General features: G+C 40.7%; 1 protein-coding gene across 3 annotated transcripts in view; it reads left to right on the plus strand.

Annotated features, from left to right (window-relative positions):
• The window catches only part of PCSK5 (proprotein convertase subtilisin/kexin type 5), a 256,122-nt gene that overhangs the window by 72,460 nt on the left and 156,733 nt on the right, over positions 1-26,929 (plus strand). For all 3 annotated transcript variants that reach the window (XM_086629996.1, XM_086629997.1, XM_086629998.1), the window contains exon 5: positions 1,078-1,154. In XM_086629996.1, the coding sequence (XP_086486122.1) occupies positions 1,078-1,154 (77 nt within the window). The remainder of the gene's footprint in view (positions 1-1,077; positions 1,155-26,929) is intronic.

Below are 26,929 nucleotides of genomic sequence, written 5' to 3' on the forward strand. Positions count from 1 at the left end.
TTTGAAATAAATGAGGAGGACTGCACAAACACAAGTGACAGGCAATTGCCCTATTTGTCAATGTATGCTTGATCCTAATGCATGCCACATCTTTCATTTTAATATCCTAAGTTATTTAAACAAACCAAATATAATTTTACCTCCTCAATGAATGACCCGGATTGTACCATATGCCACCTCATCCCAGCACTGTCCTTCCACGGAATTTAAGGCAGCTATTTATTCCCTTACCACCTTCTCTCTCCCTTTACTCATGCCAACAAGGAATTCCCCCAAAGCAGTACACATTGCTTGTTTGATGACAGATGCCTTCTATATGTCAGATTATTGCTGGTGTGGCTACAAACAGGAATATTTGAGGTGGATGTGGTAACTGGTTTTGAACAAAGAAGAGATTAAAAAGAGCTGCTTGCCATGTCGACACACCACATGCTACCACATCGATTAATGGGAGCCATACAAACCAGCCTCTATTTACTCTATAAACTATTTTCAGCTGTAAGAATCCTGGTAAATTTAAAATATGGAACAAAAACACAGCGATATCTTGCAAATATCTGAAACAGTTACACTTCCAGGGAAATAGGAATGCAGTTTATGTTGCATTTCAAACTGTATTTTTGTAACAATGTTCTTAAAAAATATATATTATTCTTATTGCTTGAAACTATGACTGAAATTTCAGTCATCATTGTGCAGATAATTTCTTGAATCTTGAAATATTTAGCAAAATCCCAATTTTGAGAATGGACTGTCTTACCTTCCAAAAGTTTCTTAGAAGAAATGTAGTCTTCTGGTTTAATGAAACACCACTTTCTATTTCTTCTCTGACACTGGAACTATGCTTTTTCAGAGACTTTGTTATCCTTCTCCCTTTTCCAAAAATAAAATAAAATATGTAAATCCTGTAATTATTAAATATATAATCCTTTTCTAAAACATGCAATCATCATAAAACCACAGGAATGTTAGTTAACCTGATTACTGTCTTGTAGGAACCTGCTGAAGCATGTATAAGCCACATGAGTCAATGGCTAATTAATGAGAAACTGATTTTCTTTCTCTTGTTGGCTACAGGATTCGCAGGCCAGTTTTGATGTCAATGGAAATGATTTTGACCCTATGCCTCGATATGATGCCAGCAACGAAAACAAGTAAGACAAGATGACCTTCATGGCATTTTCAATATCTAGGTCGTTGAGTAGAAAGTACCGGTTCTTCTATGAAAGTAGGAAACTTGAATCCTCATAAAGCAGCATGATTTGCATTTAAATCTTTGTGAAATACGTATTTAGGTCTCTTCCATGCACACTGCATGACATTTACACTTTGAAAGCACTTGGAGGCATCTGAAAACACATAAAAATTAGTTTTAAGAGTTCTGAGCATGCGATGTGAACCATTTTCCATCCCTTTGGGATGCAGAATATAAAGGGTGACTCTTACATTTCTCAGATATTATCTCATTGAGTTACTGCTGGGTTATTATGTGTGACAACTGGCTTGGCTTCTGACTCTCCTGAACTTTGTAAACTTTCTATATTGAAGAAATAGACAAGTTAATGGAGACTTGTTTTTTTTCTCTAATAATGTCCTTAAAAGTGATGGAGATTTTACAGGTAGTGGTTTGATAGAAACCTTCTAAACCCAGAAGTGGGAATTCTGATGGATTATAATATCTGTGTCACATGACTGGTAAGATATATCTCCATGAATGACATATTTCTGCTTCAGAGCTCAGCTTCCTGGTATTCATCATTCCAACTCTGCTCTTTGGATGTGCTGTGGTGAAGGCTGGGGGGGATACTGGGGGGACACCTCATTTCAGGAAACAGGTCACTTTTCTTCCCCCATGGGTATTTGAGGGCAGTTAGTTGTTGGTAACATATTTTTTTAACTAGGTACTTGGCAGAAAGAAATACCTTTCTGTGGAATTGCCTGAATTAGAGGAAGGATAATCCTACTAGCTGTCAACATGCTGACTGTGTATTTGTTTGCTTGAAATTTGTTTTATTTATTTATTGTGGAAAGTATTTAGTATTGTTTGCCTGCAGAAGAGAGGCTGCAAGAGGTGAAACTTCATCCTTTACACAACTGAAATGCTTTTGGATTTGTGTTGTGACTTCCCTACATCCCACAAAATTTATCCAGAATGTAAGAGGTATAAGAATGTAAGAGGTGTGAGTTGGGAGTCAGCAGCAAGACTTAACATTGGGTTTACTGGAGAGACCAATTGCAGCAACCTTGGATCACGCTTTGATGGGAGAATCCTCTCCTGGTCAACGCCTTCTGCATAACAGCAGTGAACCTTGTATGGACAGGCTGAAGGATCTAGCTGCCTAGATCCATGTCAGTGAATCTCAAGAAGCTGTCATAGCTACTTTCAGCCATAGGGTGAAAAACTGAGGTGAATTCTGCCAAGTGCTTGTTTGATCAGTCAGCCTGATCCTGCCTGGTGGGCTGAGATGAGAAAATATGTAAGGATTTAGCTCTATATAAATCAATGTACATACACACACACGGATCTTGGTTGTGACGACTAGAAATACTGTTTAGCATAGAAACATACATTACTTTGACTAAGAATAGTAGTTTATTTCTTTGAGGCTGCAATCTTGGCCTATGGTGTCATTCAGTTGTTTCACAGTATCATAGAATGGTTTGGGTTGGAAGGGACCTTTAAGATCATCTAGTTCCAACCCCCCTGCCATGGGCAGGGACTCCTTCCACTACACCAGGTTGCCCAAAGCCTCATCCAACCTGGCCTTGAACACTTCCAGGGATGGGGCAGCCACAACTTCTCTGGGCAACCTGTTCCAGAGCCTCACCACCCTCACAGTGAAGAATTATTTCCTTATATCTAATCTAAATCTCCCCTCTTTCAGTTTAAAGCCATTGCCCCTTGTCCCATCACTACATGCCCTTGCAAAAACAGCTTTCCTGTAGGTACCCTTTGAGTACTGGAAGGCTGCTAGAAGGTCTCCCCGAAGCCTTCTCTTCTCCAGGCTGAATAATTCCAACTCTCTCAGCCTGTCTTCATAGCAGAGGTGCTCCAGCCCTCGGATCATCTTTGTGACCCTCCTCCGGGTTTGCCCCAGCAGCTCCATGTCCTTCTTGTGTTGGGGTCTCCAGAGCTGAATGCAGTATTCCAGGTGGGGTCTCATGAGAGCAGAGCAGAGAGGCAGAATCATCTCCCTCGACCTGCTGGCCGCGCTTCTTTGGGTGCAGCCCAGGACATGGTTGGCGTTCTGGGCTGCCAGTGCACATTGCCAGCTCATGTTGAGCTTCTCATCCACCAGCACTCCCAAGCCCTTTTCCTCAGGGCTGCTCTAAATCCATTCTCCACCCAGTCTGTACTTGTGCTTTGGATTGCCCCGACCCACGTGCAGGACCTTGCACTTGGCCTTGTTGAACTTCATAAGATTCTTACAGGCCCACCTCTCCAGCCTGTCAAGGTCCCTCTGGACAGCAACCTTTCCCTCTAGCGTTTTTACATGCTGCCAATTCTTTTCGTCTAGGAACAAGTAAATGCAAGAGCTATATCTTTCCCTTTTGCCCATTAGGCACATCTTTCTCTTCCTATATTCATACAGAAGCTCAGTTTACTGAATCGTATCTGCCTCTTCCTCACTAGAAATGTCCTAAAGCAAGAGTACCATGAGAGGATAAAAAAAGAAATTCAGTAAACCCCTTAGTTTTGAAATGTGTAAACATTCTGCACATGCAGTCTAGTTTGAGTTTAAGCAAAAGGAAAACACTGGTAGATACACCCAGTGACTGCATTGTCTCAGTTAAGTTAGTGACAAGCCAAGGATTTCAGAGCTAGATGTTCGTATGGAAAATGCTAACACTACACTGGAGTTGTTAGGAGATAACAGAAGAATGAATAAAAGTCTATCAATTCTTGCACTTTCCAAAGCCTTCTATTTTTCTTACAATTGAGGAATTTCATGTGCCGTTACTATCTCAGTTTCAGAGGTGTTCTGTTACTGGCGTAGAAAGGTCAGAATCAGCAAATGTGCTATAAATTTTTGGTGGCTAATAAATCTTTGATTGGCTTGTGAGAGGTCTCAGGACTCCAAGCAAGGTTTATAAACATGCTAGTTACCTGAGAACAGAGTAGAAACGTTGGAACATAAATTGTTCACAGCCCAGAGTGTGCAGGCATTGCCACTCAGCATGCTGCAACAACTAATTTGTATGACTGACCACTTCAGCATCAGCCCTAGCATTGAACTGTGTCTGTATTACAGTCCCCTACCGAGTGTTGGAAGACCAAAACTGCGGCTGCATGATCAGTGCAAAAGGGTGGTCGCCCCCACTCCTCACCTCGTGTTTGCTCTTTCCTCCTTTCCCCAGGCTTTGTGCAGCTCTCCAGAAGTAAATCACACTGAAAACAGATTGTATTTTCAGCCAGGTCAGGCAGGCACCTCATTCAGCTCCGTCTCGGGTCAGAGGAGAGCGAGACAGGCACAAGTGGGAAAGATGAAGCATGACCCAAACCTCTCACTGGCAATGCCAGTTTCGATGAACTAAGGTGATGGTATGACAATGCCCCAAGCGCCTGCGACTGTTGTCCGCAAAACTGAGTGTGATGGACAGGCAGTTGCCAGCCGTGGCCTCCAAGGAGTTTTGAGAAAAATGTGACAGTCAGCCTGGCCCTCTGCAGATACTCCTCAGCTGAACTGCCGGTTTGCATCACAGCACATCCCTCTCTCCTGCTATCTACTGCCTCCCATCCCCACACACACTTCAGGGACCCATCCTGGCATGTCTGCCTGAAGATGCTCCTGTCCTTGGAGTGGGGACACATGGAGGCCTCCCAGTTTAGGTCCATATCTCCAGCTATGAATCACAGCTCTTTTTCTGTGGCTGGGTTCTGAAGTCATCACTTTCTTAAAAAGCATATCCAGAGAAGTGAGACTGCTTTCTGTTTTGTTGCTAGCTAGAATTTTATGTGGGATATAACACTGGACCAATTCGTTTTTGTCCTAGAGCTGGAGGATTTGAGTTTTTGTACCCTACCTCCCTGGTGAATACTCGCACTGCCCAGCGCCTATGGTCCTGTGGTGAGACGTGGTGGTGGGAGGGCAGATGCTGCATTGTACTGAGCTTCGTCAGTGTTATCAGGAGGTACAGCGTCAGTGTAGAGTCAGCTTTTGGACACAGAGGATGCATGAGGTATGCTTTCAGTGTAAGATTACTTGGCAGCCTAACCTCCGCTTAGAGACTCAGTATTCCCCATCAGCAGATACGCTGAGCCTGGTAAGCAGACCTACGCACCTTCAACTTTTGGGGCTGTTGCCCTTCCTTCCCTAGTTCCCACTGGACTCAACAAGAATTAAACGACTACATAGGTACTGAAAAGCACTATTAGTAGCCTGTCTATAATTTTACGTGTCTAAAATATCTTCAGAAATTGGGGCAGGAATTCTGATTATCCAGTGTACGGGGTCATTTGGCACTGGATACTCAAGTTGTGCCTGGAAGTTGAGGTAACCACAACCAGAGAACATTCTGAAAGCCATGCTTTGCAAAGACTTCATAATGTGCAAGATCGATTTGTTTAATTCCTGCTTCCTGCTATAGCAACTGAACAACATTGTGTAATGGTAATTTGTGTCTTCCAGTAAAGGTGGGACGTAGAAACATGCTGTCGTTTCGTAAAATGATCTAGTTTATTTTGCCTCATTTTATAACCCAACCTTAAGGGATGGAATGATAAAGAGTAAAAAGAATTGCTGTAAAAATAAGCAGGTGTCTCTGGGCAGCTTTGCATGCAGCTGTGAAACATCAGGGTACTGTGTCTGTTAGCTAGCTTTTCACTTTTAGTTAGTAGTGTGTGGAGAAACCTTTTGGCTGCTGCAGCATCCTGTGAAGGTTCTTTCCCTATGCAGGCTAACTAAGAAACACCTGTAGCTCGTTACACTGGGAAAGTTACCTTGACACAGGTGCTGTAGCATTCAGCCAATCACTCTGGGAGATGGATGGTCAAGTGACCAATAGCCTTGACCCATCTAGCAAACCATGTGACTCCTGACTATTTAAGGCAGGGCATTTACTCCTAAGGGTGAGGCATTTCCTCCTGAGCCTTGGAGGAGTGTGGGCCTTCCTTAGAGTAGAGCCTAAAGCCTTTGCATTAGAACATTGGTCTGCTTGGAGCCGCCTGAAGCCTTCCAGCTGCGACAGTAGTGAAGGCTTTCCATTGCTGAAGCTTATTGGTAAGGAAAAAGGAATGAGAAAAAATTAACTGGAGTTTTGTGAAGCAACTGCAGATAACCAGAGTGGCACTTTCCAGAATTATATTTTTGAAGTTTTATGTTAAACCATCTGTTAGCCAAGGAGAATAGGAGGGTAGAAAGAAAAATTAGACTAATCTTTCAAGGCTTGTAGTCAAAATCAGGGTGGGACGATAGTTTCTTTAACTACTATGGTATGTAGGAGTCCTGCCAGAAGTTTACTTTGGTTTCTTCAAATTGGCAGCAAATCACGAGGCTTGTAAATGGTACAGGCCTATACTAGACCTTCCTTTTGCTCCGAGGCTAAAGACAGCAGTCAGCTGTGGATGAAGTCATTCCTGCTATGCAAAGCATCTTGTTTTGGTTTACTGCTGAGTGCTGCTGCTTTATTCTTTTTTCTATTATTCCACCATTACCTGTAAACATCTATGTTGAAACAACTAGGTATTATCAGTCATAGATCCTTAGACAGAATGCAGATGCGATCACTGAAATGGTATTCTACCCATTGCATAGGCTCAGAAATAAAACAGAAACATTCATAGTATTAAAACATTTTGCTATTTTGACCAAACAAAAATGAATTTTTCTGTTTCATGAGAAGTTTCTTGGGGATGATATTTCAGAGTTTAGGTCTTAGTCCACTGACAAATACTTTTATGGAACAGGACCTTTTAAAAAAGCTTCTTTAAATAATAACAGTTGACTTTAATGCAGTTCTTACTAATCTAAGAAAAAGTAAAAGTAAGCTGTGGTTTCTGTTTTGGAGATACTCAGTTGCTCTTTGGATGCCTCTTTAACATTTTTCAGTGATACATCCCAATACGTAAATAACTTACTTTAGTAACCTTCTAAATTACCTTTTAATGAGTGTAAGATTTTTAGGAGATTACAATTTTTGCTGTTCAAAAATCATAAGAAGCATAAACTAGTTATGTCTAGACTTGGCAATATCTGGAGAGCTTTACATCTTTTCCCACAACAGCAAAAATGTTAATGAGTTTCAGCCCTGCTCGATCCAACATAGTGACATTGTTTTTCTGTGGCATCCGTTCCGATTCATTTTTACTTTCCTTTGTCAGTCACATTAATGTAGATGCTCAATAAAATGCCAAAGGCTTAATTTTCTTCCAAGAATGACAAGCTGCTAGTTTATACTGTCTGCTTCTCTCGAAGACTGTAGTACATCCTGAGTCATTTAATCAGAATGGAAACTAAATACTTGACAGGCAGATCAGCTTCAGTTGCCTCCTGGATGGTCAATAAAGTAAAAGTAAAAAGCTTCATCGACTGCTGTGACACTATTCAGAGCAGATATCTGAAGAACTGAGCACAGTCGAACACAGGGAGCCTGAAATCTCTCATTGCTGGCTTGAAAGATCATCTCAAAAAGGTTCCCACTGCAGTGATGTGATAGAAAGGAGTGCTGACATTTGAGGGTATCTGTCCATGTAGTTTATGCATTTTGATTGCCAGTATGCACCTGTTGCTATTGCTTTGAAATTGGCTGTATCGTGTGCTGCAGACAAAATTGAAGGGAAGATGAGCTGTACTGGGAAGCATTGCTGCACTGTCTTGTGCTTTATCTTTTGTGTAAAAAACAATTCTGCTCTCAGCTGGCTAGTCACAACGACAAGAAAGACCTTCGCGATTTTTTAGACTAGTCACTACTTTTTTTCCTTGTGCCTGCTTGAGGCTTTCAAGTAGAAACTGCAGATCCTAAGGCTCACACTGCAAGGAGGACCTGGGAAAGCCAGTGATTCAGCTGTAGAAGGAGTCTGGAGATCACTTGTAGCAAGGTATCAGCTTTCAGGAAAAGGCTTTTTTTCAGAGGGATTCTCCATTGTGTCTGCTCTTTTCCTGACTTTTCATTTTGACTTTCTTCACTCTTTGGAGGCTTAAAATCTAAAGGATTCAATAATGATGTCATCTGGGAGTGTGACCTGTCTACTCCCAGTGAAGCATCTCTAATAGCAGATAAATATTCCTTAACAGGAAGGTAATTTAGAGTTAATAATTAACTTTATGTATATATAGAGAGATATATATTTCAGATCAATAGATCAAATACTTATACTGAGTGTGGTATTGTTAATCCAGGTACCAAAGACTGAACATCAGGTGTCTAGTATGTCTCAGTGTCACTGCAAATTTAATGCACTTTGGTTAGGATTGTTAGGAAACTGCAGACTTGGGTTTTTTTTCTATGAACTTGTGGAGTGTTTGTTTATGAAACCCAGGGTCTGAACCAAACAGTCAGCAGTCTTTGCTAGAGAAACTGTGGTCACAGATTAGAATCATAGAATGGTTAGAGTTGGAAGGGACCTCAAAGATCATCTAGTTCCAACACCCCTGCCATGGGCAGGGACACCCTCCACTACACCAGGTTGCCCAGAGCCTCATCCAACCTGGCCTTGAACACTGCCAGGGATGGGGCATCTATAACTTCTCTGGGCAACCTGTTCCACTGCCTCACCACCCACAATGTAAAGAATTTCTTTCTTATATCTAACCTAAATCTGCCCTCTTTCAGTTTAAATCCGTTGCCCCTTGTCCTATCACTACACACCCTTGTAAAAAGTCCCTCTCCAGCGTTCCTGTAGGCCCCCTTTAGGTACTGGAAGGCTGCTATAAGATCACCCCGGAGCCTTCTCTTCTTCAGGCTGAACAGCCCCAACTCTCTCAGCCTGTCTTCATAGCAGAGGTTCTCCAGCCCTCTGACCATCTTTGTGGCCTCCTCTGGACCCACTCCAGCAGCTCCATGTCCTTCTTGTGTTGGGGACTCCAGAGCTGAACACAGTATTCCAGGTGGGGTCTCACGAGAGCTGAGTAGAGGGGCAGAATCACTTTCCTCCACCTGCTGCCCACACCCCTTTTGATACAGCCCAGGATACGGTTGGCAATTGCAATCCCAATTTATCATATTTTAGTTCTATTCTGATTTTAAACTCTTTGCCCTTATGGCCATATCTTATTGCACTGCAATTTTAGCAGGTGTTAATAATGAAGTAGGATTCAGTCTGTGTCAGTTTACAGTGAGATTACCACATTTTACAAGGAGCAGTGTTAGTGATTCATCAGCAAGCCTCTAAGTTAATTACCATCTAGTGACTCAACCAAGTGCCTAGGGGCATGATGCAGTGTGGAGATCATGAGATATTAGATCTGTGTTGCTTGCCAGTTGCTGTAGTTAAAGGTCCCAGTGTAAAATTGTAAAAATAAGGGAGATAAACTTTGCAGCTTGCAGAATTGTACTGTGCTGAAGCAGGGTAATTTTACAAATTCACTTGGAGCATATTTTTTTTTCACTTTCTGTTTTAACTGTGACTTAGAGTCCCTGTGTGCTGTTTCCTAATGCACATGCCTGTCCTTCAGGTGGCCCTACCTCAGGGGTAAACATCATACATCCTTTGTTTCTCTCAAGGAAGGACTGAAGGAATTGATGTATGTGTATAAAAATTTTTAGAGGAAAACTTGCTTTTTCTTTCCTTGAAAGAAAAATACTGTAGAGACATGGAGCTTGAATCCCCACCACACAGTGCATTTGATAATGTTTTTCTTTTAATCTAAACCAGGTTTTTAACCTATGGGAAGACATAAGGTCTGCATTAAAATAGAACAGAAAACAAGCTAAGTGTTGATGTTTTGAAATTCTCATGTTTTCCTACTTCAGAGTAAAACATCTGTTCATTTGAAGGTTTTTGAGAGTAAGTGAGACCCCAGAATTGCTGGTAGCTGAGGACAGCCGGGCTAGAGGAGAGGCAGTCTTTGTCAAGCTGATTCACTCACCCTCGACAAGAACCCTCATCACTGGTCTCTACAGTCAGTCCCTTGTGAAAGCATTTCATATTGACAAGACAATGAAAAATTCATTGGACTACAGGGCTTGTTTCAGTAGCCTTTTGATCCAGGTTCCAGCTTCAATAGTGGAAAATATCCTAACGAAAGTTTTGTCAAACTGCCCAAAACTGTCTTTTTGGTAAACTCTTCTAATCTGCTCATTATATTATCACACTGCATTGTATAATCTGCTCAAAAGTCCACAAGTTATAGTTTTTCGAGAGCCAAAGTAAAGACATTTCTTTGAGTAGCCACTGAAAGCGACAGAAGTCAAACAGAATAAACAAAAACAAAGTTCAGCCAGAATTTCAGTTGCTCTAAGGTGAAAAAAGCAGTCCCTTTTCACAACCTTGGTATTGGTGGCTGAGTCGTATTTCTCACTGCCTAACTGGTGTTTGAGGAGCAGCACTCTGCCTTTTTATAATGTATAAGACTCTCATGGTCTCAAAACATTTATCCACAACACTACAGGAAAGCCTTTTTCCTGTTTCTAATTACTGAAGTACCAGACAATGAGCTCACAAATAAAATGACATTCTGAAGCGTTATGCAACTGCTTCTAGTTCTTTTACGTAAATAATTGATAACAATGAGTCAGATATTCCCTTCCAATTCGAAGTCAACAGTAGGAGGGATATAAGCTTTGATGGTTACGGTATTTGTGGCATTCACTTTTCTGAATTATTTTTCTTATAGAGAGTTAGAAATGAAAGGGTTTTTTTTCAGACAGTCTTTTTACCAGAGCTGGTATTTCCTCTAAGTGTGTGTCTGTATTTCGAGGTTTTGAACTTAGGAGGAAAGAGTCTACAACTACAGTAGACCAGTTTTGGTTCAGTGAAACGGTAGACCAGTTTCAAGTTGCATACATTTATACATACAGGTCTACACCCAAGTAGAATTTGAGAGCACAAATACATTTCTATGTGTTGTCCCTTTTTCAGACATTGTAGGTATTAGAGAAAGTTGAAGAGTGGATCCATGCTGTGTATGTGGTAATTGGTTTTGCCAGCTGATTTCACAGTAGTCAGCTCAGTCAAGTGCAGTGCAAAACGTGGTTCATCGAGACTTCTTAGCCAGCATTTACGAAGTATAGTATTGATTCCCCCTTTTAATGCTTGTGGCATCAAAAGCAGACCTCTAATTACAAGTTTGATATTGTGAATCCGGTGTCAAAAGCTTTTTAATTGAAGCATTTTTCTAAATAACATGCTATTAATGTTTGAACTCTGCAAAGGTATGCTATAAGGAAATGTCTTAATGGAATTAGTAGAAGTTTTTGTAAGACATTTTCAGGATAAAACTCTCAGATGTTGCATTTTCTTACAAAGGAAGAAATATGCCTGTGTACGTTTATTGCCGTAGGCAGGCTTACTCTTTCTAGCCTTGTTTTATGTTACTGTGATTTTGTAATTTTTCTTAAAGATACATGGTCAAATTATTATGTTTGACATTTTAAGCAAAGTTTGATTGCTCTCTTGAAGACCAGTTACATTTTTTTCTTGAAGGAAAGCAGTCGAGGTAGAGAAATTCAGATGCAGAAGTAAAGCAGTGGGTATCTGTCATAGGTGTAGATTGTGGCGCTGAGGTCTATGCTACAAAAATTTAACCTGCTTTGAAAATTATTTGTATTGCTATAGAGTCCCAAAGCAATCATCGCATCTCAGATTTTAGCAAACTGAGGTAGAGACTATGTTTTGTTTACTTCTCCAACATGTGGGAGCATGAGGCTTTTGCTAAAGGTGTCAAAGTGCCAGAGAGTGTAATGAGAAAGTATTTGTTACTTCACCTTTCAGCCCAGACTTACGTCTCTGCACTACTCTTCTTAATGCTTCATAAACATCAGATGAACAGCTACTAACTTGTTCTGCAGTGTAGTAAGTGTGTAAGAGTTAGACTTCTTACAATGAACCCCCTTTACCAATTATGAGCAAACCTTGCTCCTGCTGAATCAATGATAAAAGTTTCATTAAAAAAAACAATTATCAACACAGGTAAGAGTAGGACTTGAACTTATTTCATCAGTTGCCTCATTCGTCTCTGAAATACAGCTCTAAAGAGAAATGAGAGGTCCGTTTGATGCAGAACAGCATCGAATGAAATTTAGGATTAAGCACAGTACATATCTTGCACAGTGCAATCAAAATTGCACACAGAATTCAAAATGGGTAGGAAGTATATCTCTGAGATGGAATATGATGGAGACCCAGAGTTATAAAATATTAATTTCTTTAAAATGTCACAGCAGTCATCTACTATTAGAAATGGAGTATGCAGAATGGGTAAAGACTCATCCATGACCTGCCTGCACATCACTGTATTGCTCCTCTTTTTTGCCTTATGACCTTAAGATCCTTGCATCTGTCACTATCTTCCCTGCATGAAAGCATAAACATATTTTTTCCCGAAAGCATCACCCTAAACTGTTTTTAGGAGGTCCAATGGACTGCTTTTCCTGCCAAGGAGGTCTAAACATGAAACTCTAGATCTGCATTCTTGTATTCATAGGATACTTTTCATTTCAGCTTAGGTGTGAGTTCAGTAGAACTGATGCAAAATATTTTTGAGAAGGTTTTTTTTTTCTGTTTCATTTGTTTTTTTTTGTTGCATAGAATGATGAGGCTCTAATGTGGAGATTTTTAAGTAAAAGGAGATTGCTTGAGCACCTGAGATCTCTCCAGCTGATATATATTGGTGTCAGTCTGGATGAAAAACGTGAATCTGGATAAATAGTGACTGATAATATACTGTCATACAAAAGCTTGTGAAACAAAAGATGTGGAATGGAAGATAAAACACCTAAGTACATAATGTATCTGTAAGAGAGCAGGCACATGGCCGTGAATTTAAGGTGATAAAGAACATAGGCACTAGTGTCACTTTGTTTTAGTCATGGTGGTCTGGGAACATGGGCAGTCCTGATAAAGGATTTTTAATGGCTTATTTTTCCTTGTTATACCAGGTTGTACTGGATCCGGTTGGGGCAGAGTTAATTTTCTCCACAGCAGCCCATATGGTGCTATGTTTTAGATTTGTGAGCAAAACAGTGATGATGACCCATGTTTTAGCTACTGCTGAACTGTGCTTGCACGGCATCAAGGCCTTCTCTCTTTCTCACACTGCCCTCTCAAGCAAGGAGGCTGCTGGTGGACAAGAGGCTGGGAGAGGACGCAGCTGGGACAGCTGATCCCAACTGACCAGGAGATATTCAATGCCATGTGACGTTGTGCTCAGCTCTAAAGCTGTGGAGGGAGTTTTTCTGTTGCTTGAAGAGTAGCAGAGCATTGTTCTGTAGATGGGAGGTGATGAGCCTGTGCATCACTTGATTGTGGTTTTTTCTTTTTTTTTCTTTATTTATTAAATTGTATTTATCTCAGCTGAGAAATTTTTCTCACATTTGCTCTTCCAATTCTCTCCTCTGTCCCAGTAAAAAGGAGGGAGCAAGTGACTGGCTAGGGGTTAGCTGCCTGCTGGGGTCAATACTCCAACCTTTTAATAGTGTACTAGTTCCCAGGAGTAATTCTAATAGCTTTGGGAGGGTTCTTTATCATAAGAAGTGTCTGAAGCGTTATCCCTTCAAGGCTAAATTTCATGGTGATGTTGACCACAAGATCTGTGATAAGTTACTCTATGTAGGCATGTTCTGGTATGAGGGACTTATGCTTCAGAGAGGTATCCAAATGTGGAGCTGTTGCAGAGCTGCTGATCCCACAGTTGCTATGTTGGCTTGTTGGTCCCTGAAAAGCAACACATAACTGACACCTGTAGCAGTAGAAGTGACTGGATGAAGTGTGGGGCGATGCAGGTAGAAAAAAACAGTGGAAGAAAAGTTAAAAAAAATCTTTACTTCACTTCCATTAACTCATATCATTTCAGATATTGCACGTAGCAACAGCAGATACACTTGTCAGAGGAATTTGTGGTAACTGCAGGTGTCAGATATATAGGACACTTCAAATACATAGGAAACTTATCACCAAAGCAGATGAAAGTCCCCTGAAAATCTAGAAACCATCTTGCCAGCTATAAGATCAAATAGATGAAAAACATTAGCCAAATAAATTCCATCACTCGGTTTCTTCAAGCATGACTAAGTTGCAATGTAAAGTCTTTTAATTCACAGGGCAGACCTTTACTGTGGGCCAGCGGTAATGTGGAACAAAACGTTCCTGCTGACTTATGTGCAATTTGCTAGCTTATGCAAGGATGCGGAGAAATTGCAGCCTGTAGTTCTATTCCTGGCTTTGTTTACAGATGTGATATGATGATTTGCTTACAGAGCAAAGAAAAGGGTGTAGACTTTACATGTGTGTTCTGAAAGTTATCATTATTAAGCTGTGGCTATTCTAGTCTCCGATTTGCAATTTAACCTCGTGGTACCTCTTCAGTAGAATGAGAAGAGTAATATTTTCTTACATCCAACAGTATGACTTTTAAGATTGTAGATGATATAGAGTAAAAGGTAGTGAAATGCAAGCAGGTGGGAAAGCAAATTTGCAGGTTTTAGTTAATCACTTTTTCTCCTTTGCTCAAAAAACAGATGATAGACTACTTCACCTGTATCCGTCTCATCCAAAGCTCTCCTTTATACCTACCGTATAGACAACATGCTGTAGCCAGTACACAATGAGCTTTCTTAAGTACAAGCATGTTCACTGTAGGTGATACGTGTGGAAGTTTCAGCAGCAAATTTCTAGCAAGCTGTATTGTGTCCCAAGCCTGTGTTTTCTAAGACTAATATCTTAGATAAATATGGGTGGATTTTCCTAGGAATAGCAAACGCATGGCCTATCTAAAAATAGTCATTGTGTCATCAGTATTCCAGTTCTTACTCTAAAGCTTTTTAAAAATCCTGAAAATTATGATATACCATCAACTGTAGAAAGCCGTATATTCAGAAACACTGACAAAGATTCATTAGTGAAACTTAATAAATATACCTGCATCTCAATTTAAGTTAACAGGAAGCATTCTTAAAGTATAGCAAGAGTCTGATTTCTGTAAAGTAATATTGAGAGTGACATTAACTTCCTTTGCAATCTGAGGCCTTATTCCCAAGTTAGGATTAATTTTAGACTCTAAAAACATTAACAAAACCTTAAACTATGCTTATTATCCATATAGTTGCACAAGAAGAATTAGTGTAAGGAGTTATTTTCCAAGTCTCATCTTAAATATACTTATGTCAGGAGTAAATTAAGGTGATGTAAACCATTTTTAAAATGTTACAGGAAGCTAGCTGCAAAGATTTTTGCTTGTTTGTTTAAGTACGTTTACTTTTATGGCTTTCCAGTTAAATCAGTGCAGTTTGTAAGTAAAGTAGTTGTTGATGAAGCCACATTTCTGCTGAGAACATCTAGAAATATCTAGTGATTTTGTGAGGTTTCCTGTTGACTTACATATTTCTTTCCAGTCTCCTTTTATGAAGACATATGGATGTTTTCAGGTTTGGGTGTCTGTCTGATTTCTTAGAGGGTTTTGTATTTTCAATTAGAAATCCGTGTAGTACATTGACTATGAAAATGACAGATGACCTTTGCGTCATAACTGATTTTTTTTTGCAAGGATCTAAAAGTCTCTTGCATGGAGATGGAGAGAGATGTAAAGAGAAAGAGAGGGTGCCTCTGAGGCACCTGCTTCCTATTCTAGTCGGTGGGACCTGTGAGTATCCAGACAGTATTATCCTTTAAACTGAAGGACTCAGGGGACGAGGTCCAAAGTGGCAACACTCACACCACTGTGTCAAACTGGGGAATAAACCAGGCCAGCCAGAGCAGTGACAGATGTTCCTTAGCTGCCTCCCAAGATGAGAACCAGAATATCAACCGCTTCAAGTGTGCGTACACCAATGTGTGCTGGGTTTATGTGGTGGGGTTTTGGTAGCAGGGGAGAGGCTGCAGAGATAACCCCTCTAAAAAGCTGCGAAAAGCTTCCCCGGCTCAAAAACCGATGGGACTGGCCTCTGGCCAGGTCGGTCCCCACATTCCCTCTGTCCAGGGCCGAGCCAAGCAGCGCCTCTGTGAATGCCATGTTTAAGCAGGGGACAAAGGAGCTCGAACCAAGCTGAACCTGCAGTGAAGAGAGGGGGCAGGCAGGGGGCTGGCACCCCCAGCCTCCCAGGCAGCAACTACCCACGCTGGGCTGCTGCCACCTGGCTATCTCCAGCCAGGCACAGCTTGAAGATCTCTGAAGTGCCCCGTTCCCGGGGCGCCTGCTTGGCAGAGTTCATCCTTCTGGGACTGAGGAGGTTTGCCAGACTGGTTGGGTCCGGTGCAGCTGCAGGGGAGAGAGGACTGAGACCTGAGAGAAATGGCCACACAGACACCAAGGCAGAGATGCATCTGAAGTCCGTGGAGAACCCCACACCGGAGCAGGTGGTGGTGCCCTAAGAAGCCATGTCTCTGTGGGAAAAGCTGACGCCAGAGCAATCTGATGGGTAAGGATTGCATCCTGCAGGAAGTCCATGGACTGTCCTGTGAGGAGAGGATCCACTGGAGCAGGGGAATGAGTGTAAGGAGTCCTCCTTCATTAAGAAAAGAGTGGCAGAAACAGCATGTGATGAACTGACCTGCAACGCCCCCCCAATTATTCTCTGTCCCTCTGCGCTGCTGGGGGAGGAGATAGAGCTGGGAAGAAAGGAGAGGTGGGAGGAAGGTGTTTTTAACATCTGGCTTTGTTTCTTGTTATCCTCTCAAGTAACTGTTAATTACTTAAATTGATTTGTCCCCAAGCTGAGTAAGTTTTGCTCGGAGGCCATGGTTGGTGAGTGATCCCTCCCTGCTCTTATCTCGACCCTCAGGCCTTGGTTACATTTTTCTCCTCTCCACCTCACTGAGGGAGAGGAGTGAGCCAGCGACCTCGTGGTAGCTTAGCTGCCGGCTGGGCTAAACCACGACACATTGCAAGCAGCCTGGGAAGCAAACAGGGGGAACTGGAGCTCCATGCCCAGTCAGAAAGTTATGGTATCATAGGAATAACTGAAACATTGTGACACAATTCACATGACTGAAGAATTGCAATGAATGGCTATAGGCTGTTTCACAGACAAGGAAGAAGAGGAGAAGGAGTTGCACTCTACGTTGAGAACCTTGAATGTATAGAGCACTTGTGGAAGCCCTATTGAATGCCCCTGGCTCAAGATCAGAGAGGTTGTCTCCAAGGGGGATCTTACAGTAGTCATCTCCTACCAACCTCCAAACCAAGACAGTAAGGCCAATGAAGCAATATTTGAGTCACTTAAGCAAGCTTCTCATCAACAGGACCTAGTTCTCATGGGTGTCTTCAACTACCCAGGCATTTGCAAGAACAATACAGCAGCTCACATTTCATCCATTAAGTTCCTGGAATGCTTAAAGGACTGCTTCCTCATACAAATATTTTATGTGCCGATCAGGAATTAGGCACTGCTGGACTTGCTACTCGCAAACCAAGAAAACCTGCCTTGTATTATCTCGGTTAGTGACAGCCTTGACTGCAGTGGTCACAGTATTGTGGAGTTTGGGATCCTGCTGAGCACGCTGAAGGTTAGTACTAAGACAAAGGTTTTAGATTTCAGAAGAGCAAACTTCAGCTTGCTCAGAGCGCGGTTGGGAGGGATTGCATGGGAAGCTTCCATGGATGATAAAAGAGCTAGCGAATACTGGCAGCTTTTCAAGAACACTCTCCTGGAAGCACAAAACAGTTCATCTCCTTTAAAGATGAGGGAAGTAGGTGCAGCAAGAGATCTCCTTGGCTTAACTGAGAGCTTCTGAGTCTGCTCAAAACCAAAAGAGATGAAAAAGCAAACCAGAGATGGAAAAGCAGATAAGTACCCACTGAGAACTACAAGGGCATTGCCAGAGTGTGCAGAGATGTGGCTAAAAAAGCAAAAGTTCATCTCAAATTGAAACTGGCCAGAGATGTCAAAAACTACAAGAAAAGGTTCTTCAGGTATGTGAACAACAAGCAGAAACAGAAGGAAAATATTGGCCTGCTGTTAAAGAGGAGAGGTGAATTAGTCACCAACAACACTGAAAGGCAGAAGCTCTCAACACTTTCTTCACCTCTGCCGTTACCAGCACTGTTGGGTCCCAGGCCTTGGGAACAAAAACCCAGGTTGATGCAAACACAGACCCACCATCAATGAAGGAAGAGTTGATACGTGGACTGTTACAGGAGCTCGAGCCCTAGAAACCATGCCATTACCCACCCGAGGGTGTTAAGAGAGCTGGCCAACGCCATTGCGAGTGCGTTCTCCATAATCTTTGAGAAGTCATGGAGATCGAGGGACTTCTCAGAAGAATGGAAGAAGGCTAATTTCACCCTCATCTACAAGAAGGGCTTAAAGAAGGATCCAGGAAATTAGAGGCCCATCAGCCTTACTTCAATCCCTGGGAAAGTTACAGAACAAATCCTCCTGAGGGCTATCACAAGTCAAATGAAGAACGTGATTGGGAAATGCCAGCATGGATTCGCCAGGGACAAAACACGCTTGACAAACCTGATCACCTTCTACGACAAAGTGAACTGCTCGGTTGATGTGGGGTGGGCAGTGAACGTTATCTACCTGGATTTTTCCAAGACTTTTGATACAGTTTCCCACAGCCTCCTCCTAGAGGAGCTGATACGTTATGGTCTAGAAAAGTGGTCTGTGCAGTGAGTGAGGAACTGGCTGACTGGCCACACCCAGAAGGTGATGGTAAAGAACTCCTTTTCAAACAGGCACCCTGTCACAAGTGGGGTCCCTCAGGGATCCATATTGGGCCCACTGCTATTTTAGATCTTCATAAGTGATCTGGTTGATGGGATCAATGAAGTTTGCCGATGATACCAAACTAAATGAGGAAGTGAGCGCTTCGGAAGGGAGAGCCACCCTGCAGGAAGACCAGGATAGGCTGGGAGAGTGGGCTAAAAAGAACTTTATGAAGTTCAACAAGAACAAGTGTAAGGTCTTGCACCTGGGAAAACATAACCTAGGAGTACAGCACAGACTGGGATCTGCCAGGCTGGGAAGTAGCTCTGTGGAAAGGGACCTAGAGGTCCTAGTGGACAACAAGCTCAATATGAGTGAAGAATGTGCTGCTGCAGCAAAGAAAACCAACAGGATACTGGATCACATCAACAAAGGCATCACCAGCAAAGATAAAGAAACCATTATCCCACTCTACTCAGCACTGGTCAGGCCACCCTTGAAATAACATGTTCAGTTTTGGTTCTCACTATGCAAAAAAGATGTGGACAGGCTGGAGAGGGTCCAGAGAAGAGTCGCAAAGATGATCAAAGGACTGGGAAGCCTGCTGTATGAGGAAAGGCTGAGAGAACTGGGTTTGTTCAGCCTTGAGAAAAGAAGGCTTAGGGGAGACTTTCTCATCATGTTCCAGTTTTTAAAGGGTGACTCCAAAGAAGATGGAGACTCCCTTTTCACAAGGAGTCACATGGAAAGACATGGGGTAACGAGTACAAGTTACTTCTGGGGACATTCCAACTGGACACAAGAGGAAAATTTTTCACAATGAGAACGATCAGCCATTGGAATAATCTCCCCAGGGAAGTGGTGGATTTCCCAACATTGGACACTTTTAAGATTCAGCTGGGCAGGGTGCTGGGCTGTCTTGTCTAGGCCATGCTTTTGCTAAGAATGGTTGGACCAGATGACCCTTGAGGTTCCTTCCAACCTGGTATTCTATGATTCTATGATAATTCTGTGGTTGCTTGGCATGGGGCAGCATAATTTTGCAGGGTTACACTTGAATATAGCATTATGAAGACTTTAGAGGACAGTGCATTGGCTGTGGCATGGGAAAATGAACTGTCCAGGACATTATTTTCTCTCCAGCTTCCACGTTCAGATTTGTCTTGTGATTATTTCCATAGACAGTTTTTTGGCTCTCCAGGTATTACTCTTCCCTACTAACCTTGGGGGCTCAGCAACTCAGAGGTGCTTCTCTGAGAGACAGGTTGGTATAGGAATCATGAAGGCTGGATGTCTCATGTTTTTCCTGTGTCCCATCTCTCTGCTTTTCCCTGTGTCCAGCATCTGATTGCTCTGTCTTCAGAATTACAGCCACATTGATATGAAAGCGTGACATGTCCAACGTTTAGCGCTTCAGACATGTTTCATTAATTCCCGTATGATATGACTGCTGTTTATAACCATGGCAATAACTGAGGAAAGGGGGAAACAGTCCTCCATAGTTGTGCACTATACTGTGTGACATGGAATGAGAAATAGCAAACAAAATCAGCTAATAGTATATTTATCCAAGTATATAGTTTTATGTATTAAAAATAAAAAATAATTATTTTCTGATGTCTTAGTATGTTTTAACCTGAGGTAAAGTAAGTACGATTATGGGAATGTTGCAGAATCTAAGTTCTAGAATTATGTTCTGTCCACTGAGACTGAACTCTTCTCAGTTGCAGACTGAGAAGAGGCAGTTTAATTACTGCGTTGAACGAGTAATACTACGTGTAAAAAATTAGCTAAGTTAACTATTTTTACAAAGTGATTACAAGAGTTTTCTTGTGTAAAAATACATGCCTGATTTTTTCCATCTTCTTCCCTCATTAAGTTGTATAATGCAGTGGTTCCCCTTACTGTTTTGTTAGCCATGTTCCAAAAAGATTTGAAGTTGGGCTTTTTTTGTCCTTTTTTTCTTTATGTCACGACTGAAGTGATAAAACTTCACAGAGTAAGAATGGGAAAAGTATAGACAAATAGTGAGTTCCTCCCAAGTGTGTACACTGCCCTGTTCTTCAGGCTGCATGCAAGAAGGGATCAACCACCCTCATATGCATAAAATGATTGCCAGAATTGCTTGGAGCACATCCTCCTTGTTCTGTGACTTTCCATCCCTTCTGCAGCCTCTCAACCGGCTTGAATCAAGTTAAAAAAAGATCTTTTTTGCTTATGTGGCAGGGAGCCTTGAAGTCTAAGCTGCCTCATATTCTTCAGTTTCAAAAGCAAATGAAAGAGTCCTTTTGATTAGGTACATCTAGCAACGATATACTGTTCCAGGGTAATACTGGCCTTGATGTTGCTGCTGAACAGGTTTAATTCCAGTGCGCATGAACTAAACTTTACTGTTTTTACTTGTGATTTGCTTTAATGAATTGGATTACCTGCCTTAAGAAGGTTACCATACAGTTAATGTGAAAGGCTGCATGAGAAAAAAAAGCTCAGATGAAAGTTTTCCTCTTTACTGGCTTTTGAACTATTTTATTTCTTCTCACCAATGCCTTTTTCCCTCCAGAAAAGAGGCTGGATTAAAATTTTACCTTGAGTTAAACAATATTAAGACGTCAGTAAATAATTTTTTATTTTTAATGCATAAAACTGTATATTTGGCTAAATATTGTTGATTTTCTTTGCTGTTTCTCATTCTATGTCAAATTTCATTGGCTTCATCAGACCACCTATTCGTTGTTTTGCCTTTGATAGAAAATACAGACAAAAGGTTTTATACATGCAGATTCATTTGCCCACTTAGAAAAACAAAACTGTAAAATGGTAATTAATATTGTTCAAGCACAATCCTTTGTTGGGCTTGTATCAGAATGTCACACTTGTGACCAGTTAGCTGCTTACTGCTAACAGCTTACAAATGTAGAGAGTGGCAAGGCAGCATCACTGTTACCCATGCTGTTAAGATGTCCATGTCTGAGATGTGAAGTATTACTTGTGTTTGTTTTAATGCTGTCACCTTTGATTTTATTTGTAAGAAGTAGATGAGTTGTTTTCAAGTTTTTCTCTAAGTAACTTCCCATAATCGTGCTAAAAATCATTAGCCCTAGGGACCTTGACTCAAGACAGCTTCCAGTCCTGTGGTGTAACCACATTACAACACTGCGTTTGATGCTCAGAAACAGGATCCTGTCTGTGATGTAACACCCAAGTCTTTGGCATTTTTCCTGATATCTCACATTGAAAATTTGTGTAACTTGTTTTTCACATTTACTCTGTCATCTATTTCTCCACTGTTTATATCCAAATATCTCTCCTTTGTGAAATAGGTTTATCCTTATTATTTTTCAGCGTTAGCAGATTGTGCTTTAAAGGCTAAAGATTGAGGCTTTTCTTGCCCATGCTTTTAATTTCTGACGGTTCCTTTATACCTTCTGTCGTGGACCGCTGGTATCTCGTCTTCGGGAATCACAACCCAGAAGGCCGTTGTGATTCCCCTCGTATATCAGAAGGTTTGTTTCACTCCAAAGGTCTATACCACAATCAAAGACTTCTAACAGAGAGCTACAAAACACTGCTCTCCAGGGGCTGCTACCACTCCACACTCTAGGAGGGAAATGCCCCACTCCCTCTTGGGAGTGCCCCACCTTTAAACCTCCCATAGGTCACGTGGTCTCCAGCTGACCACCGTGACTCACAGCACCTGTCTCAACAAGGCACAGGTGCTTCCCATATAGCAGCCAGGAAACTTCCCCGACACCTTCTTTTTCAGAAGTTCCTAGAACCACATCCCAATCCACTGCCAGTTTGGAAAGTATTTTTCATCCTCCAAATGAGTAGAGACCATTTATATATGAAAAGCTCTAAAAAATTATTTCTTCTGCACTGCATAAGACATTACTCTGGGATGCAATAGAATACATTTCTGATAGAATGCATTTCTGATGATTGCTGTTTGAATATATATTTTCTCCAGCGGTTAATTACATAGTGGTGTCTCAGATATCACGTTTTCCTGTTTATGAGTATATTCTAGTGTAAGAGAGATCTTTGAAAACATTTGAGAATTAGCTAGAGTTTTGCAAAAAATAAATACCAACTCAGATATTTTCCTGCAGGTCACAATGGCTACCTAAAATTCCATTCTTCATCTCCCCATAGAGATTTGAAAATAATTGTAACAGTAAAAGTTCCTTTGGTCCTATAATTTTCAATGTCCACCAGCAACATAGTTTAGTTCATGTTAAAGGTTCCATCCCTGGGATTCTACTCTAATTTGTAATAACAACTAAGTAGGTTTTTTTCTTAATATTAATACATTGTCTTTATGCACAGAGAATATGTTTATTACGTAATTATGCTGAGAAAGGAAGTTGACAGTTATGAAGAATAAGCTGTTCAAGCAGAGCCTGTTAAAATCATAGAATCATAGAATGGTTAGGGTTGGAAGGGACCTTAAGGATCATCTAGTTCCAACCCCCCTGCCGTGGGCAGAGAAATCCTCCACTACTACACCACATTGCTCAAAGCCTCATCCAACCTGGCCTTGAACACTTCCAGGGATGGGGCAGCCACAACTTCTCTGGGCAACCTGTTCCAGTGCCTCACCACCCTCAATGTAAAAAATTTCTTCCTTATATCTAATCGAAATCTCCCCCCCCTTTTTTTTTATACATATTATAAAAAGTATATAACCTTGTGTAAACTTTTAGACTATCTATTCTAACCTTTTAACAATTATATAATATCAACTCTTACAATATGTGCAGCATAGAATTTGCAAAGGATGTGAGGTTTTCTTCTTTTCTGTAGGCGTTTATCTCAATTAAAAAAAAAAACACGCCTAAAAAACAAATGACCCACCACCCTGCCAAAAAAAATCCCAATGTTTTCTTCTTTTGTTTACAAACTAATTCCTGTGCTGAATATCTCTTAGAAAACCTCAGTAAATTACTGGTATGCCCAGAGATGTTTGTGATGGGCTGCACTGAAATACTCTGAAACTTTTCTCCTTAAGTTCCCATTCTGAAAAGACTCATTGGTGACAGGTTGAAGTGGGTTGGACTATAATGTTAGTGTCATGAAAAGCTGGAGGACTTTAAATCCTCCAGTCCCCTGAGCTTTTTGTGTTCTGAAATACTTGATGAACTCCAGAAGAATAAAATACAGCAAAGAAATGCGTGGTCAAAGTGTTTGTGGAATTCAAAGAATAGCTGTCAGAGATGGAGGCTCTGAAATGCAGAGCGAATTTATGTGGCAGGGGCTTTTCAAATTACCAGCAGCTGTCTTCACTAAAGCTGAGTATTTCCTTACGCCAAATGTTCAGAAGTGAGCTTAGTTAACTTTTACCTCAAAGATGTTCCTGATGCCTTATACCTTCTTCCTCTTCTGAAAGGCAAATTAAGAGTGATTATTGAAAGACAAATGTCTTATGTTCAAATTAGGTTGGTGGGATGGGGAGTGATAGTTAATTACAGAACATGCACCTTTTTTCTTTCCATCACTGCCTGAAATACTGAGCCATTTCTGTCTGAGAAAAAAAACTGTTACTGAAAACTGTTGCGCTTTGTAACAGATTAGTGCGTAGCTCTTAAATTTCTCATACTTAGAGGGCTGTCAAACGGCTGTACCTTTAGCATCCAGGTGCTCAAGCACTGTGCATGCATGCAGCAGAAAAAAATGTCATAAACCTTTTCACAGAAGTGTTTTTCTTCAACAATTTATTTCAACTTCTCCATGTAACAGTGAGGGCATCATAAGGCAAAAAAATTATCTTTGCTAAGGTCTACCTGAGTAGGTCTTTGACACTTGACATGTTAATGACAGACTGACAAATTTCCTCCTTATAAAAAGAGAAGAAAATCAATCTTAACTGCCTGCGTATTGTCTTTATGCTTTGTGTTCTGTCTCTCTTACTTACAAAAATGAAAATAAATACATCTCTGAAAAAGTTATACTTATTAGCCTGGAATGGAAAAATTAAGATAAAGCAGTTAAAGCTAGGCAGAATCATAAAAGATGGTTTTATGGTAGAAAATGCTGGCCAACTTTATAAGCATCTAAGTACAACTCTTTTGGAAGATAATGCCTGTGACATCTAATTTCTTTTACCTGGTGGCCTTTTAAGCCTAAATCTGTCTTTGAATAGCGATTTTTTATGTCTCTCCTTATGAGATAAACAACAACAGAAAAGCTTTTTTTCTTTCCATTCGTTTTCTTTCTCTTAGTCTCCGGATAGGAGACGTTTGTAGATGGGCAGAATGTCTCATAACCAGGCTTTCTTTCATGTTCTATTCTGTGATACTACATCACACTGACATTAACACAAAGGACAAGTGCAAAACCTTTTAGCTGAGTGTCTCTTCAAAGTGCCATTTAATAGCCTGGGAACTTATTTCCCTTCAACATAAGCTGGCAAAGGATCCAGTGAAATGAAGCATTGACCCTTAAAGTTTATCAAGATAGGCCTTTGTAGAAGGGCAGTCATGCTTTGTTCTAGGACTGCATCAACTTTTTAAACAAGTTGTATGTGATGCAGGCATCCCACAAAGACAGCAGATTGTTGTGTTTTGATATATATACTTCCACAAAAAAATGCTGACCTGAAAGCACCTCTTGTTACTGGTTATGCTGCCTCCATAAACTGTTTGTAGTTTGAAGTTTTCTGGATTTCATGCTCAGTGGCAGTTTCCATAGGTTTAAAGCAGACTTTATCAATTTCAGGTGTCAGTTTCACCATATTTGTTTCTCAAGTTAGTTAAGAAATTAGTGTAATGATTAATCAGAACTATTTTTTAATTTTAAATGCGGAATTCCAAATCTGTTCCAAACTGTAGACCTGAAACAAAAATCTAGGACAGACAAAATCAAAATTGATGTGGAAAGAAAATAATTTTTTTAATGCAGATTTTTTAGAAAGTCTTCTCTTTCACAGCATAATTGAAGTGTTATGCAAAGGACCTATAAAAGATAACATATTAAAAAGAATCGAGTTGCATATATGATTAATTCACACCGTAGGAAACTGATCATAAGAAGTGCAATTTTATACATATGACCTTGAAATGAATAAACCAACTTCTTATTTTGTCATTTCCGTTAATAATGTAGAATGCAATTAACAATAATCTTTACAGGGAAGCAAGGGTCTAACATAAAAATTTGCTTAGAAAATAAATTTTTACTGTTACTGGACTTAAAATATGATAAAAAGAAAGATTTTCCAATACATGAGGACTAATGAAATAATCAGAAAAGTTAATCTAACCTGTTGTAAAACTGCCCGAAGATCTTATTCTTTCTGGAATGTGTTTTTTTTTCTAAGAGAAATTTACATGGCATTTCTTATTGTGCATTGATTCAATAAACATGTGTCATGACACTTCCATACCAGTCCTTTACTGAAGTCACATCTCCCACTGCGGTTGCTTCCACTTCAGCTGGAATTTAGGGTACGGTTTCATGTTGCTGTTAATCCCATGTCACTGTGGGCTGCTGCTGGGAGGTGCCGTCACACTGTGACCCCCCAGGCCCACCACACATCCCCTCTGTTTCCCGTATACAAACATGCTGCGGCTCTGAGGTGATTTAGTGAGAAATTATATACACTGAGGTGATGCATGCAGGCATGTTACACCCACATTTCTAGAGTATAGTCATCCGTGCTTTGATGTGTGAGTGATAACGCCTCTAAGCTTGTATGTGGCACCAAGCAAAATCTTAATGAGAAGAAGGGAAGTTTGAAAATCATGTGTCTTATAAATGATTCTTAAGACAGGCTTTTTCCTAAAAATACTACTATATTTTAAAAAAGACACTGCTTCAAACAAACACAGAGCTAGAACACTATTTGAAAATACTTGAAGAAGAATCTTTATGAAACTTGTTTTCATTTGTGATTCCTGAATTATTTGCTTCAGGCTTTTCAAAATAATTTTGTAGTAGGATAAGACATTGGTTTATCAGTTACAGTTAGGTAGGCTTTCTTCAAATGAAGAAAATTAGCTTAAAAATTAGGCTTCATATGAAAAATAGGCTTCAAATTCGGTCTTGAAAAATTTGCTGATCAACTTTGGCAGCCAAATGAGGGATTGTAAACAGATTAATAAGAAATGAGTTGAGATATACCTATAATTGTGAAACCTTGATCCAGATTTAGGATTTATCAGCATCCAACCTGTCATTTTGATTT

The sequence above is a fragment of the Tauraco erythrolophus genome, chromosome Z (genome assembly GCF_009769465.1).
Source record: "Tauraco erythrolophus isolate bTauEry1 chromosome Z, bTauEry1.pri, whole genome shotgun sequence".
NCBI lineage: Eukaryota > Metazoa > Chordata > Aves > Musophagiformes > Musophagidae > Tauraco > Tauraco erythrolophus.